A 17,856-nucleotide genomic window follows, 5' to 3' on the forward strand; every position below is an offset into this window, starting at 1 on the left:
TCGCTCATGCCGTTCATAACACGCAAGTCATGATTTTTCATGCAATAACCTGTCATTCATATTTATGATAGCCCCACCGTGGTGGTCTAGTGGCTAACGTACTCGGCTGCTGACCCACAGGTCGCGGGATCCAATCCCTGCTGCGGCGGCTGCGTTTCCGATGGAGGCGCAAATGTTGTGCGCCCGTGTACTCAGATATAGGTTCACGTTAAAGAACCCCAGGTGGTCGAAATTTCCGGAGCCCTCCACTACGGCGTCTCTCGTAACCATATAGTGGTTTTGAGACGTTAAACCCCACATATCAATCAATCAATCATAGTCATAATACGCGAATGCGTCGTCATTGCAATTTTGGCATATATTCGTTTAATTAAAGGGGCGCGACAAATCCGAGTCCCTGCAGGTGATATCAATCATGTTTGACATGTGATGCACGACATGATTTGAACGGTTATACCAGTCACCTATTTTCTTCACGCATTCTTGTCACACCATAACTGTGTCGTGTGTTAGGTCAACAAAGTGGCGGCAACGGCACCACGGCAGTGGCGTTAAAATTGTGTGGTTCTTGACAGTCATGCTATGATATTTGTGGTATAAGCTGCCACTTATACTCGCCGTATGGTTATGGTATACCATAAGAATTTTATACATATTTTATTCACGATACGGCCAGGAAAACCAGAAGTGACACACACACGTGCACGCCCGCACCAAATGGCGAAAGTTGCTACAAAATGCTTCGCCATTATTAGACGACAACCTTCGAGCGCCGAAATGCGACGCAGTTCACAGTTCTTTACGGTGTTAGTACACGTGCGCGTAAGCATTGCAAATGAGGGCTAATATTTTTAGTCAAGTCATGAACCGCCATCTTTGCGCATAACGCACTACTTCGTGCATATTCAACACTACTCCGCCAACGAACAACAAACTTCGCACATAATCAACACTACTCTGCCTAGCTTCAGCAGCGCTAGACCATAAGGCGACAGGCGAGGTGGTTGCGGTACTTTCCCTGTTCCAGTGGCTTTACTCATCTAGACGATCCTCCAGTGCCCACTTTTCCGAACCAAACCGCCGACTCATGAAGCTACAACTGGAACAGGTTCGCGTTCAAACTGCGTATATTTGCGCGATTGTTTTGTGTGTCTGCCTTTGTGCTTCAGAAAAGCAGTTTTAGTGTCGAGCTGCGACAGTTAGTTCGCCCTCATCTTTATTATTTTCGTGCGTCCTCCCCTTTTGCGTGGAGGGTTGCATGTTTGGAGCTGCTTGACATTTTTTGCGCGATTATTGACACTATTTGTTAGAGCACTGATTTTTTGCCTTTGTAGTGAGGCGATGCTCAATAAACGCTCAATTACTTCTTTGTAGACACGTTTACCTTTCGTGCTACACCGCTTCTTGTGAGAAGAATTATTATGATTGCGTTGTGGCTACAAGTCCACCCAATAAAAAGTTTTTTTAATACTGGCTTGTGTTTTCCGGCATTCACTTTCACATCCACGGGAAAACACACATTTCCCTTATCTCTCGCAATACTCGCACAAAACGTCAATCACGGTAGCAGAAGCAATCAGAAAGTACAAGTTCTATAGACATGAATACATCAAGACTTGCATTTGAGAAATGCTACGTCGAGGTGCTTTTATTTGTTCATTTTGCGTATTATTTTTCTTGGAGAGATGACACGAAACCTAGTTGACTCTCAGTCCTTCTGCATGTCAACGTGTCTTCATAAGAGTTCAGAGGTAGCGAATATTTACTATCCTTGTCAGAAGGCAGCTATCTGATGATCAACAAGGCCGCAGGTTCTTATTAGCAATTTTTCTGAAAGCTCCGACAAATGCGCATTTAAGCTTCCGACAAAAAGGCATATGCAACATATTATACACAGCAATCAGAAGTGTTTTAGAGCATAAACGTATCCATTGTTCTCAAGGTAAAATTACATAGAAATACTTGCCTGCTGTAACAAGCTGCGTCAAAATAACTCAGACTTCAAATAATGAAAAAAGCAAACAGGAAGAGAAAAGAATGGAACGCGTCTGACGTAGAGATTCACTTGAAAAATGTAAGGCCGTATAATAACACATGTAAAACTGGCGCACCATATACAACTGTCACAGCGAAGAAAATGTTGCATTGAGAAGAACGTTTAGTACACACGCATACTAAGCAATTAAGCCTCGTCAAATTGGATCTCGAGCATCAAACAGCCGTTTTGGAGAAAGCCGCCAGACCTCACGAAATCAAGCTCTACAGAGAAACGACGGTGAAAATGCACATATGTTTCCATAGGTCGCGTACAGTCACAGCGACATTCACGGGGGCCTTCTAGATTTAGGTCTACACTATTGGGATGTTTAACTCTCACGGTCCAGTTACTCAATACGCACCGAGAGTCCTCAAAGAGTCCGTTAAACACAATGTCTAGGTAGAGCATGGTATCCTTTACAGAAACAGTACTCATCGAGATTGCAATCGTGAAATATGTATCTTTCGTAAAGGGCATAGACACACCAGCAAGCTTCTTTGATTCTGGCGCGCACGAAAAAAGTTCTTCGGCATTCTCCATGTGCAATGCGTAGACTTGCCTCGAAATTTCATTGCTCAAGCCATTTTCTGCGGATAATGCATTGCTTAAGCGGTTGTAGCTGTCGAGAAAATACGCAAGGGGCTTGCAATCCACGATCACAGACCGCTGTTCTGCAAGCTGAATTACCATCTGCTGCATCAGTTCGAACTGGTTTATGGACATGTTGGCAAAGTGTTCCAATTTGCGGAGCACGACTGTGGCCTCCGACTCCGCCGACAAAGATACTCCTGCTGAGTTCTCACGGGACGTCGTCGAAGAGACAACCTTGGACATTTCAGCCATGTCTTGTTTCAGTTTAAGCATAGAAGCCTTGAAGTTACTAGTGCAGGTCTTTAACCAGGCTTCGTGGGTTTTAGCGTGTTCTACAGCCTTATAAATCAGCGTTGTAATGCCAGGCAGTTGGCTACAAGGGTCTCGTAAAAGCATTGTTGGGTTTTCCAACCAGTTTCTAGGCGTGGCCGCGGCTGACTCCAAGGGTGAACTCTGTTCGGCCGAATGCGATGAAGCGGTGCCGCAGCCGTTCTTGTGGTGCTTAACCAGGTCATCATGAAGTACCACCTGGGTGCACTTCGAACATTCTACGACGTGATACAGGCAGTCACTCTCATAATGCCACAGCAGATCTCCCAAAGTGCTCACGAACCGGCATCCAAAAGCTTCATTCCAGCAATGAACCTTCAAATGAGAAAGAAATCAAGCTTAAGCAACAGGTTTATTGGCAGAGGTTAAGCTGTTACCGAGAACAGCGTAGCACTTAATGAGGATAGATCATTCAACATGAGAAACAAAAACGGTGACTGTCGAACAGTGCCAAAACAGTATGGAATGTAAAATACTTTATGAGCAGCTAGGTTGCGAGCAACCTACCGGTTCACTTTACGGCTCAAAGATTAACAAAGGAGTATGTAACAGCTCATTCAAACGACAAAGAAGAAACATATGTAAATAAGACTATACTCCTGCTCAAATATATATATATATATATATATATATACGCACACGCAATGAGCTTAGGAAACCTGTGTACTTCGATCATTGCAGTAGTAGATGTGTATCAACTTCGCTTGACTAAAGGTCTCACATTCGAGAGCATGTTGCGTACACCCACCGATAGTATTGGCGGATTGGGCAGAATAACATTTGGAGGAGGGAGACTCGTACATCCCACTAGATGTGGTCGTGGGTGGCTACTCTGCTTAGTCTAGGGTTTCGACACTTTAGAGTCTATACTCGGTACGTGATGAGTGCCAATACGATCACTGGTGAAAGTGTGTTTGTCTGCGGCGAAAAACTGTAGCGGACGCTCTCGTGAGTGATCTGGTGGAGAATGCAGCCTGCATTTCTTTTACAGAAGTTTGCGTCTTCGATCGTTATGAGAAGTCAGTACTTCGCCTGCAGAGATTGGGCTAAAGGATCGCACCTCCCGGTTTGCTAGGCTACGGGGAACACATTGTGCCTCCTCATTTTTTGTGTTCTCCGAGCGGGCAGGGACACGGGCATCTGAGCCGTTGCGTGCTCCGGAAGTGTCAAGAACCCTCGCCCAGGCACACATGCATTAACTTTGCCAAATTTGATATCGTTTGACATCTAAGATACTCTTCAGGAGTTTACACTCCTGTAAGCTCGAAGAGGTTACGAAAGCTCAAAAAGCTGGATGGCAGTAGTAGCGTAGCCAGGAGGTGGCACCCTGGGCCCACGCTCTCCCACCTTTCTGGATGTTTTCGCCGTGGTGCACACAGCACACAATGACCACTTGCCAGCCCGACCTTGCCTTCAGATCAAGTAGGTGCCCCCCCCCCCCTGGGAAAAAATTTGTGCCTACGTCCTTTCAAGGCAGACCCGTTTATGCCATGTGGAGTTGATTGAGCAAGTCCTAGAGATGCGGCAGTCCCCATCATGATACCGGCGCGAGAAGAACTTCATTGCAGCAGCAGGCTGTCCGTTAATCTTTAGTAGCGGAGCCTATTCAAACGACTGGCTGCGTATCTGCATATCTGACTGCCAATGTCTTCGTAAGACGATAGTCTTCCGTCTGAAGAAAGTGAATTAAACGATTCCTTCGTGTTTTGGGTGAGAAAAATCTGTGATAGTACACTAGAGGCGCTGCGTGAGACATCAGTCCCATCTGGCGGTAACATTGGAAAACGAAAAGATTGCCTTCGATACAGAAATACAGTGGGCGCGTGGTCTGGTGGTGACAGGGGAAATGAGATGGACAAGAGCGGATGGCCGCAACAATTCAAATTGAAAGATGTCGGTGACGCCAGATGGTGTTACCTGCACAATATCTGCTGGCGGTGGCATTTGCTGCCTTTGCGCATAGTTGCTATACATTACTTTCACTCGTTTTAAAGAACCGCTTCTACACCGCACCCATGATTAGCAGGTGCTACGTGTTTATTTCACTAAGAAGGATTTGTTGCAAGCTCTGAGTGGTGTAAAGCGACACAAAAAAAAGAAAACGCGAAATGCTTTCTATTCTGAGAGCATTGGCGTGCCGCATGGACCTGTTCAGTGCCGTTCCCGAGTCATTATTTTCCTGCTGCGCTTTATTTGCGCTTTTTTACTGCGCTCAATTTGCTTCAGCTGAGCAAAACCACTTGTTCGCATGCATATGTAAATCGATTTTCGAGCCATATTTCTCAGTAAAATATAAACTATGTACAATGGTCAGAGCGAGTATATAGGCTGCAGTGTTCTGTTCCTGCCCCCTCCACTCACCTTTATTTTTTTTCATACTTCTAAGGGGTCTCTTCAGCTTAATATATTTCAATAAAATGCATTGTTTTATGCCTTTTTCTTGAGAGACTTCGATAAGAAATCTGAATGTTCCAGGTGGAGGCTGTTTCATACATTGGGCACTTTGTTTTCCTTTGGCGATCGTCCTCTCTACCCTAGGACAAATGATTTTTTGTGAAATTAGGGCCTTAGATGAAAGCCAAATATTTTAAAGCAAAATGGTTAAACGTGTTTATTATTACGAATTTGTTATCACATACTTCCGGCACACAATTGTCTCATAATTGCCTATTACGTTAAGAAGTCAAATTACCTGCACCTTCTTCACTTCAAGTTTGTTTTTGGGGCTCCTTTTGGACAATATTATATTTTTTTGTAGACTGCCTAGAAACTTATTCACGTGGGCAAAAAAACTTGACTACATTTGCTTTTATTGATATGACTGATATTTGGGGTTTAACATCCAAAACGCACCATATGATTATGAGTGACGCCATAGCGAATTGCTCCAGAAATTTAAACCACATGGGGTTCTTTAACATGCACTCAAATCTGAGCACACGGGGCCAAAGCATTTCCGCCTTCATCGAAAATTCAGCCGTCACCACCACCGGGATTTGATCCCGTGACCTGCGGGTCAGCAGCCGAGTACCTTTGCCACTAGACCACCGTGGCAGGGATCGGTTACTTTTGCGATCAGTTCTTTGTTGTGAATTTTGCAGCCTATTCTATCCCCCTTGATTTTCTCCAGAACTGTGTGACGTGTATGCTGAAGCGCGTTTCAGCCGAAAAAGAGTGAATTAATATTGCAAGGTTTTCACCCTTATGGCCAGAAGTTCAGAAGGATGCAGTTATAGGCCACCCTTCCTATGAACTCACTACTGCTCGGTGCGGAATTGGCTCCGGATTCGCTGCTGACAAGAGCACAATTGCACTCATTACAAAGACTTTTTCTTAACTTTTTAGAGACCTAGCCAGCAACGAACTGAGTAAGATGGCTGTCACTTTTTTGAATGACATAGCTACTTTGATCATCACTTAATGGGGCCCTGCAACACTTTTTGAGCATGGTCAGAAAATGCTGCCGATTGGTTGTCGAGGCTCCCGACAACACACGAGTCAAATATTATAGCGCAGCACGTGAATTGGAGTTCACTACACAGTATGAAATCAGCTAAAAATTGTATTTTTTTCTCTGGATAAATCACGCAAAACGCTCCAAAATCACTCGGTCAGTTCAGAGATCGCCGCGGGAGGCCGCGATTTGTCCAAGCGTGCGCTCGCATTTATCTGAAAAAGCCGCGCATTCGAAGAAAACAAAAAGTGCTCAAGGCCACGAGGCTCGCGTGACGTTTTTCTTTGCCACTATCATCTCTCCCTGCTTAGCTTCCAGCGCTTATGTCTGAACGAAAGAAGTGAGAACGCAATTGCAGCATGCGACAAATCTTTGGAACTCTATTCGCACTGGACCGATTCCTAAACTTTGGCGGCATTGAATTTATTTGGCAATAACCTCTTCCAGTGAATTCATTTTATGGTTAGTTAAAAACGTAACCACAGAATGGCTCTTTAAAGACTGCAGTGGAGGCCTAACGCTGTCTACATCTCGAATTTCCAAAATGTCTTCTATGATATCTCGTAAGCCGAAAAGGCTGGCGATGAAGCGTTAAGCAGAGTTTTACAAGCTATGTTAGGGTAATCCCACTCTTCGGTCGTCTCGATGGATTGTGATAAAAAAATAAGAAATTATGTTCAATAGGAGCTGCGCAAGATTCGGATGATGATTAATACCATATTATTGCTTAATTATTCCGAAAACGCTTTCCAGATGTGCTGGCTTTGTCGGGCGCTTAACAAGCACCATCAACAGCAAAATCTCGCAGGACGCGAAATGTTTGATAAAGTAAATTAGCGAATTGCCTCAGATTGTCACTTGTACAGAAATGTTTTGTAATTTATTTTTTATTCTTCACTGATGCATAGCCCCGTCTGGCACAGAGGCGTTACAGCAGGGGGTTACAAACATAAAAAAATTCCATCGTCACTGCACACTTTCTCAGAGAGCAGACTGTTTTACTAATTAGTAGGTTTAACAAAAAAATACGCATACACTTACTGGTTCCGCCTGGACTGGTGTGGCATTATTTTGTGTATATGATCTATACGTTCGAATACATACTCTCGATGTTTTAAGTAAATGTTTCAATTCCTGTTTAATTATGAAATATCTGATATAGCAACTTCCATTGGAATTTTTTTTTCGTCGTGATGAAAGTGACTTCCTGTTTAATTCCTTTTTCATTAAGACACAACTTTGATTTCATAAATGCCGCCTCAAGAACAACATGGCATCTCAGTTTTGAATTTTATTCTAATTTACTTATCAAGCCTACTTGTGACAGGTCCGAAAGAGTACAAGCATATTCAACAATTGGTCTAATACAAGATAGGTAAGGCGTGCTAAACTGAAAATGTACACATCTCAAATTCCTTTGAAAATAGTTCAATACCATCGCAGCTTGAGCAACCACATATTCCACATGCGCATTCCAGGAAAAATCATGCGATCATGATAAACCGAAATGCTTGCACCTAAATTTCCATCTAAAATGTTTCCTAAATAATAGTTACCATTATTATATTTTTCCTCCTTGTTAAACGCACATGAACCCACTTGTTAGCGTTTAAATTCATTTTCCACTTAAGAAACCTTTGATAAATACGTTCATGGTCAGCCTGTAACTTAGGGACATGTTCACTTCGAATTATTCGGTAAATAACGCAATAATCTGCAAATAGCTGTAAATTGAATTCTATGTCTACAATGATGTCACAATTAAAAATGATAAATAACAGATGCACCAGCACCAACTCTTGAGGAACGCCTGATGCAGCCTTAAAAAATCTGCTCCAACGCCATTCAAAACAACACATTGGCAGCCCTGAAACAAGTAATCTTCAATTCACTCAGGAATTTTTTTTTCTTTTTTATTTAGCGCTCGTAGTTTTCTAAGAAGCAGAGGATGGGAAATGGTGTCAAAGGCCTTGCTGTAATCGAAAAACATGCACTGTGTTTGCCGACTGAAGTCTATTGCTTATGCTATGTTGTTGAAAAACTCAAGAAGCTGGGACGTAAATAAAAAGCCTTCACCAAAACTGTGTTCTCTTGTTAAATGATCGTGCTCTAATAAATGCTTCAGTATAGGCTTGTATAATATATAATCAATTATCCTACACGATATCGATGTAGGTTAGAGGTCTATAATTCGCGACATTTTTGTTGGAACCTCCTTCGTGAATAGGGAGTACATTTGCTACTTTTCCAATCTTCTGGCAACTCACCAGTACTTAACGACTTTTCAAATAACAGATAAAGGTAAAGTGAAAGTAGAAGAGCACACCATTTTAGAACTTTTAGATTAACGCGATCAGGTTCAGTAGCTTTGCTTTCGTCGAGTTTCCTGAGCTAGGCCTCAGTGCCAGAAAAATTAATTTCGAATGGTTGCATAAGAGAAAAACTACTACTTGGCATAAGTGAGCCTAACGTTGTCTTGGAAAGAAAGACTGATTGGAAGTAAATATTTAAGCACGAGGCTTTTTCTGCATTCTCAAAAAGAGTGTGCTTATTGAAAATAAGTTCATTTATTTCAACAGGGTCAGACCCACATTCCTTTGAATATTAGTAAAAAGTTTTAGGATTTGCTCTCAAAATTTCATTTAATTGTTTCAAGAATTGCTTCTTTGCATCTTCTGATTTACCTCTTCGTACACACGTGTGAGTTCCAGTAGCTTTTTGTAATAAACTTTACTTTTTTCTGCATCTTTTAAGTGCCCGCCTTCGTTTCACAATAATTTTCAGAATACTGCTAGTCACCTATGATGCTTTACGCTTCTTAAGCCTAGCCAAGTAAATGCTTGCTAAGAACTGCCACGAAAATTCAAGTACCTTATTTAAAATGCGTTCCAAAAGTATTCTACATCGTGCTCTTCCACCAGCACTCTAATGCAGGCAAACAATGAAGGAGTCATGCGGAAATTGACGTATAGTCACATTTATTAAAAAAAAAACACTTTTCTACTAGTACACTTATTACTCGCCGAATTTTTTCTTTAATATCTGCTACAACAGCCTGATGGTCACAAATACCCGAAATGATATGAACATTACATGCCATATTAGGTGAGTTACAAAAGATAAGATCGAGGGTATGATGAAGTCTTGTGTGTTCGAAAAACTTACTGTATCAACCCAAAAGTATCAATATTGTTTTTCATTTCAAGATAACTACGACAGGCGTGCAACGCCTCATATGATTCATCGTTCAAGTCTAGATCGGGTAACTTAAAACTACCAGCTAATAGTAAGACATGGTCGCACACTTCAGAAATGATGTCACTTCATGTTTTCACTACACTTAAATTTGCCCTGGGTGGCCTATAAAATGTCCTCGCCACGAAAGAAAACCTGTTAACTAGTGTAACAGCACACAAAACCAACTCGATTGCGTTCTTCGCGATCTCAAACATAGAGGATGAAAGTGATGAATGAACTATCAAGAAAACACTGCCGCCAAGGCTCAGCCTATCTTTGTGATAGGCAGTATGGCTATGCGGAAACACCTCGCTCTCGGCGATAGCTGCGTTGAGCAAGGATTCTGTACTTCACCTTACATTCCCACCTATACAGTCACCGGCTTGATTACTTACAAGCATTATGCCCTAATAAAGCGAAAATTCACATTTCTTGTGAATGCAACGTTTCGCTGTTTACTCTTGATAGTACCTGACCGGCATGGTATGACTGCTGACGAGAATGGCCCGAGAACTGGCCATGCGCTGGTTCGCAGAACACAGGCCAGAACACGTGGCCAGGCAAACAACGATGACGAGGGCGATGCATCTAAACGAGGCAACGGCCCAGCACAGAAAGAACAAACGAGCCCAAGCACGCGTGGTGAACACCTGTTACTACACTAGCGCCCCTTTCGGCGTCCAAACTTTTTATTGCGTTCTGCGCTTCCCTCTCCCACTTCAAGAATGCAGAACGCGTCACACTATCTCTCTAGCCACCTTACGCGTGGAGTGCACGCGCACTTTCGAAGGCCACAATTTGTAGATTGCAAGGAAGGGGGCAGCAGCATATCTTTGCAGAGCGAGGAAAACACCCGCCTTTTCTGCATAGCGTCGCATTGTAAGCGCAGTGTAATAAACGCTGTGGTCCTTAGAACTACTCACGTATGCCTTCTCTAGTAAGAAGAAACTACACAATACTGACATATCTCAATATCATGCCTAAAATATCTTAATCGACAATCACACAAGTATGAGTACAGAAACCAGATAACACTGGTGGACATTGAGGAAGGGGTTGAACTTTAGCCTTTGCGCTTTAATTACAAAGAAGTCGGCCCACAGAAAGATAGACATACCACAAACCTTGCATTCAAGCGTCACTAGTTAACTTTTTTTTTATATAGACGAGAGTGACAGTTGGACACGAGGTAAGGTAGAACTATAATCTGTTGCAAAACTTCCATTCAGCAATACGGCGGCTACAAGGCGCCTCAGCAAAAGGAAAGGGCATTTAGACCTTCGGCATGTATTAATCCGCACGGTGTCATAAGCTCACTGGCTTCACGACATCTGCACCACCTAATTGTGTATGGACGCTCTTTGTGGTTGATATGGCTGATCTAATAAATGAAAATGCACTAAAACTTTCAAACGATCAACTACACTGGGCGACCAATTTCGCTCTCTTGAATTATTTGGCAACATGTTGTAACATTTTGGAGATTCACACGATGTCATTTGTGTGGTATACTTGTGTCAGATCTGTGACTGCGTGGTAAATAACTGTAATAGGTGCAGTTGTCTGAACACAGGAAAAACTATTGAATCGGAACGCTCAACTCATTCAATGGGTAACACGGATGGTTGCTGTATTTCTACGATGCTGTTTGTGGCTCTCGCATGACTGCTTCTCCATTGACGCCTTCCGTCGCGTCTCCCGCGGCAATGCTCATTTTCACTCCTGTTTATTTTTCACGGGGCCTTTCTGTGTCCACCGAAGGAGGATACGAAGCGCGCAAAACACTGTGTGAGGTTGCATGTCCCATATATGGAGAAGCAGCGTTCAGGTCTCATCACCCAGCACGAGCACAGCCTCGACGCGTTAGATTTAGTAGAAATGGCTAAGCAAAAATATCTTGCTAATAATGAAAAATTTTATCTGAGGCTTCATTCTCATACTAAGATTAAAGAAATTGATGGCTGATGTCACCACTTATTTATTGCTGCCCGCACAGTGGACGTGTACCAAGAGCAGGCTCAGATCGAAGGGAGCAGTCACTTCTGCATGGGTGCTACCATGTTGATTTTTAAGCACAGTTACCGGTGGCGAGCGACTTAGGAAATAAATGCATACGAAATAAATGCGATGAAAAGTAAACATATCACATACCGATGTAGCGTGACACGCACTAAAACGCCTATTTCGGTCAATCCTCCCACTTTTAAGGCGCCCATATCTGGGACTATGTTTTGCTGCGCCAACGTGTGGCTTTCTTGCAACCCGTGGCTTTGGTAGTGCTCGTCCACAAGGGTGAAACAGAGTAGAGAGGTAGGGCTGTGCAGGGCAAGTAATGCAGCAGAATAGAACAAGCACCTTTACCTGGGATGATCGGGGAGAGGTGGATCAAAAACATCGCTTGCGTTAAGTGATATTCGCTATGCAAGGCGGAAAAACTGCCATTACGTTAGTCATCCCGAGCACCTCCGTTTGCGTGATGATCTCAGGATAGTCACAATTTGTGCACATGTAATTAAAAAAACGAATGTCTTATCGCGTTGGTTTCAACAGAAACGACTTTTGCCTGATGCGATAACATTTTTGTTGATAAATATAGCAGCGTTTTCTTTTTCGTTATCTCTTCAAGTCACACGAAACTGGAAGCGTAAATGAAACTGCGTAATGTGTTGTGAAAAATGCCCTTGCAACTCACCTATCTGTATATGTTGTTGAATGTCATTTAAGTTGCAACGTTGCCTGTTAAGCGTGGTCATCCACATGCTAGAACAACGTCAACTATAGCCTGACCCAGACAGCACAGATGCCGTTAGGTCAATATACATATTGCAGGCAAGAGCGGCTTGCTGATTGGCAGGTGATTTACAACATGTGTTTCAATAATTTAAAGGCCATGTATGATTTCAAACAGCTATTTTCGCACTACTCCAAACAGGACTGCGCGATTATCAAACATGACTGCATGGTCAAACCTGCATTACACCAAGCGACGGCAGCATTTTTCTAAGCCCGGGCCACTTCACTTCTCCGCACTTACCAAGGCGCTTAAAGAACACGAGAAGAATTCTCTGTGCTGCAAGCGCGGACTCAGTGTGCTGAGATGGCAGTGCTATTCGTATAGTGTTGCCTGAGTTACGCCAAGCTACAGCATACGATGGCAGAATACGACGTTACAGCGCACGCCCCTAAAGTGGCGGCTGTAATCTTTGCTGGTCGAGGCGTACCTTACTTTGCTGCAGCACTTCAAATGACCAATTAATAAAGCGAGTGCAGCAGAACCGTAGGCGTGACGAATGTATTTCTTGCGCCGAGAGAGGGTACCGTTACCGTCAGACATTCGCAATCACCGACTGCCATCACCGAAGTCAGCGAAGGGAAGAGATTCTTGAATTGAAAGAGGGTGAAGGGTGGAGTTAAGTGACGTAGAAACTGTCTCAGGCGACGAGGCCAACAAAACCGAGACACATTAGGGAGAAGGGAAAAAAGGTAGGGGAAGAATTAGAGGGAATTGAGAGGCATGGGTGTCGGAAAAAGGGTGTTATAACAGAGGACTGACAGCTTAACACACAGAGACACAGATACTGAAGTTTCTCGCCGTCAGATTGAGTCGGCGTGGTCGAGAGGCAGTAGGCCAGTTGCGCAACCTCGATGAAGTTTAGGACGACGCGCAGGGCAGAGTGCACATGATGGGCCGATCCTACCGGGTTGAGAATGTCATCCACTGTAGCAGACGACAGTCCCAGCTGCTTGTAGGAGCGTGCGAGCGCTTCACCTTGCCGGGAGAGGGCTGTGTTACGCCAGAAGGGAACGCTGCGAGAAGAACATTGTACTGCCAGGCGTCGCCACACAGTCTGCTCAGTGAAAAATGTGAATCACCTGAAAATCATGCGGACCGCAAGCTTTTTGCGTACGTTGCTCGTTGGCTCATTGACTCCTCCATTTTATAAATGCCAGCCAGATACGACCGATGCAGCCATTCACAACCCTCTCCTCTAGCCCTTTCGTAACTAGCACACCACCTAGCCTTTGCGTGTGCTTTGCGGTCATGGGGGAGAGAACGCATACAGTGCCACATGATGGAAATTATATGAAGTATTTTTTTCTTCAATTGTGTATAGATCCATTGGGCGGCATCTTGCACTCTTTGTGTTCACCATATTGACGGTGACGATGGCCCTGTAAAAGATACGGTCTTTTGAGATGGCGCATCGCTATTTGGCGCACTGTGCGGGCAACCAATAGTATACAATGACAGAATACGACGGTACAGCGCAGGTCGCTAAATTTTTTCGCTCGTAAGAGTTTATGGCAGCCGTCGCCTATGTTTGTCGAGGCGTACCTACTTTGCTGCAGCAGGACTTCAAACGACTGATTTATAAACAGTTTCACAGAACCGTAGGCATTGCGGCCACTGTGTTACATCAGAAGGATATACGCTACGAGACTAAATCTGTTTAAACGCGTCAGCACACAGTGTCCTCAATGAAAAGGGTAAATCGCCTGAAGATCATGTGGACCACACATTTTCACGTGCGATTTTTGTCAGTTCAACGCCCCCTCTATATATCTTATCAATGCATGCCAGATGTTCCTGATCTAACTATTCACCACCCTCTCCTCTTGCTCTTTACTCATCGCCTAGCCTTCATGTGTGTTTTGTGGTCATCGGAGAGAGAACCCCTCATGCAGTGTCTCAATACCGAAATCATATGAAGTACATATTGTTAAGTTCTGTACTGAATCGTGGGGTGGCGTCTTGCATTCATCGTGTAAACGATATTGGCGGTTACACTGGCTAGGAAGGGAAAATTCAGCAACTTTTGCATGTGTAGCATTGTGTTTCGAAAATATGCGCTTGAATGAATTCGTGCAATTATGTGTAAAAATAAAAGATGTTCCTGGCTGCTTTCTTTTCTTAATGTTGTATATCGAGACGGTGCTCTCGCTGCGCCGAAGGGCGGTGCTTTTGCTCATATACCCCTTCTGCTGGCTAAAGCCTCTACATGTGTTTTCCGCCAGCTTGGAAAGAGTGTACTGACAGGGAATTTCTCACATATTTTCTTGCGTCAAATGATGAGCCAAGCACACGAAAACGTAGAAAATCGTACCGGTAAGCGTGAGGGTGCCCTGAAGAAATATTGCAGTATATTTTCAAAAGCCAGTTTCAGATCCTACTGTGTCCCGACGTCACGACATCATATTACCCGGGCCACGAGGCGGTAGTACACGCACACACAAGTTTTCTTGGCTTATCTTCTTCAGCACGTCACTTGTTCAATTGTCTGCTTCGTGTACTGCTCGCCGCACGTGTGGCAACTATCAAAGCAGGAAGGCTAAACGTTTGGATGGCATCAGTTATGTGATGTGCACATCGTAAGAAACAGGATGCGATTTCTCGCAGGGCTGTTCGTGCCCACAGCAGCATCCGTGCACGAGCGTTAACGGGGGCACCACAGGTGGGGGCCTGTGGCAGGTTTGTTCCTGAACGCCCCGATAGCCCTGGTATTTGCAGATATCTCCGTCGTCGATGGCAACGTGAAAACGTTGTATAAGTCATTTATGACGTAAAATGAATCGTGGATGAGAAAAATAATGCTTCAAGTGTGCTATTTCAGCAAGCCAACATCCGTTTCCGAACCACGAATGAGATCCGTGTTGCCTCATCGTGTGCAACTGCACTTGACTTTATAATCACTAATGAATCTACCGATTGTCTTTCTGACGGGGTTATTAACAGAGCATTGAGTGATCACCTGCATGTGCTTTTGTTGAGCAACGTCTTTTTGCTTTCTAACAAAAAACACACGACCCGTTATTTAGGACACTAAATAATAATGCCAACTTAATTTTGTTGCATGATATTAAATTTGGATTGAACGCCACTGTATAGCCACTCGACTGCAGACGAGGCATTTACCTCTTTTCTAACACACTTCATAATGTTTTATAGCAAGCCATTCCCATATACAGGGTTACGAAAAAACCCGAATAAGGCCCGTAAGTCTTTAATGACGTCCATCATCCTTAAAAGGGTTTCCAAGAAAAACAACTTATATTGGATGTGTTTACGTCGTCGCGAACACCCCGATGTTGTAGCTTTTAAAATTTCACAATAATTTGAAGAAACAGTAAAAAAATTTAAAAAAGGTATCACATTCACTTATTTTCAGGCATTAGTGATCAAAAGGTTCTCTGGAATAGGTTAAACATGTTGCCAAAATCTGAAAGATTGAGCTCACCTGTTTCTCTTACAATCGATAGTATTTATAATAAAAACATTCAGGAACCATCTCAATTATCTCTGGAGGACAATTTGACAAACATTACTATTATACAAAACTATCAGCTTTTCTCACACTTTGTCTTATTGAGCCATTTGATTCAGTTCACCGCATGCACCAATTTTTACTGTGTATAATAATAGTTAAGTTATGTGCTAATATTTATGCGCTGATAATGATAGGTATTGCGCTAATATTTGTCATAGCTAGCAGTATAGTGCCGCCTACATCGTGTAACTGTACTTATTGACTGTATATATTTCATTACGAACAGCCTTTTTATTTGAGTTACCTTCCTTTTTTTTATTTTTAGGCCTCGTTTTAAATTTTTTACTGTTCAATCGCCAAGTAATCACAGCTGTTATCAGCAATAGAGTGAATGGCTTCGTTGTTCTGTGCCGATTTTCGCGACTATACTGCCGTGCGCTGTTATAAATAAATATTTCTTAAACACAAATATTACCACTGCTCATTGCATGCCACATCACACTCTTGTAATCTTCGAAATTGTGTCCAATTTCTGTCAAGATTATGCACAAATCTTGCCACAGCGGCCACAGTTTGATGGGAGCGAAATGCAAAAGGCACATGCACTTAGGTTAAACTGTTCATTAAACCAGTAACAGATTAACACATTTTCAGAGCCTTCTTCTACAGCGCCTTTTATAATCATACCGTGATTTTGGGACGTAAAGCCTCTATAAGCATATTTAGAATTTCACAGATCCCGCGCGTATTTCAGTTATCTTATGCGAAAAAAGCGCTTGAGGGTGCAATCATATATACATATGTGAAACAAGGCGCGCTCTGTCGATGAAACAACTGACGGCTGACGACATTTATTGACACTGCCTGAGCCACTGTCACTTTCTTCATCGTCTTTTAGGATCAAGTTGCTACCCAACAATTGCTACAATGTTGACAAGTCTTATCCACCTTGTTTTGAAAACATTTTCTTCTACTCTCTAATTGCGATGGCACTTACGTTTCTGGTAATTGCACTACCAAGCGAACCAAGCTGATTTTGAACACTCTTGCTCAACGCTCGCTATTTTTTGCGTTAAACATACATGTTAAAGTAACAAAAAATGTCTATGCTCAAATCGTATTTCTGTGAATATACCATTAAATCATTTCTTTGCTACTACATATTCGCGCATCTATTTTGCTAGTGCAAGGCTGCTGTCAAAATGAACTTTTTCGCGTAGGTAGTCAGCCCACGCCCATGATGTTTGGTGAATAAAATCCAAAGCAGGTGCGAACCAAAACAAATGCGGTGTCAAAAGTGCAAATGTTCGGTCCCCCCCCCCCCCCCCAAAAAAAAAGGCGCCAAAGCAGGCCTTCACAATAGACATTTTTCAAGCGCACCAGCACCGCCAGCGGGCGCGCAAGCACTTATGGGAAAAGTTAACACGCAGCAGCAGTAGCCACGAGCAGTGCGCGGGCCTCACTCTTCAACTTTCTGTTTGCACCGTGCAAGCGCTTCCAGATCAAGTGAACTCGTCAAGGTGGGATATAACTGTGCGATTCCCTCACAAACTTCAGTGTTTGGGTGCGATGACCTGTCTACGATTTTCAATTTTCCCCCTGTTTAACCAGGTGACCGGATCACAGGCGTCAGTTTATTACTATCCTTTAGCGTCACTCCACCTTCAGCATAAATAAAAGCCAGTAGAACTTGGTTGCCTAAAAGGTTCAAGAACTGTTCATAAATTCGCGGACACATTAGGAATCACTGTTCTTTGACAATGTTCACGAGTACAGTGTACAGTTCTGGTATAATAAAGAGTGCCCTAGAACTAGGCGCAATTCAGTAAAATACTATATATTGACTAGACCAATGCGCGTCGCTCGCAGCATACGCGTCTACAACTTTCTTTTGTACTGTAACTCCAGGCTGAAGTAAAGCCTAAAGGGCAAAATGAAAG

General features: G+C 43.3%; 1 protein-coding gene across 2 annotated transcripts in view; it reads right to left on the minus strand.

Moving 5' to 3' along the window:
• Positions 1-1,443: 1,443 nt before the first annotated feature.
• LOC119161081 (uncharacterized) overlaps positions 1,444-17,856 on the minus strand; it is a 38,491-nt gene continuing 22,078 nt past the window's right edge. Inside the window, exons 1-2 of one of the 2 annotated variants that reach the window (XM_075879975.1) lie at positions 10,122-10,252; positions 1,444-3,274 (exon numbers count right to left, since the gene is read on the minus strand). In XM_075879975.1, the coding sequence (XP_075736090.1) occupies positions 2,183-3,274; positions 10,122-10,238 (1,209 nt within the window). In that variant the 5' untranslated portion in view covers positions 10,239-10,252 and the 3' untranslated portion in view covers positions 1,444-2,182. Of the gene's footprint in view, positions 3,275-10,121; positions 10,253-17,856 lie in introns of those variants that run through there. The other variant, XM_037413413.2, reaches the window with a different exon arrangement.

The sequence above is a fragment of the Rhipicephalus microplus genome, chromosome X (assembly GCF_043290135.1).
Source record: "Rhipicephalus microplus isolate Deutch F79 chromosome X, USDA_Rmic, whole genome shotgun sequence".
Classification (NCBI taxonomy): domain Eukaryota; kingdom Metazoa; phylum Arthropoda; class Arachnida; order Ixodida; family Ixodidae; genus Rhipicephalus; species Rhipicephalus microplus.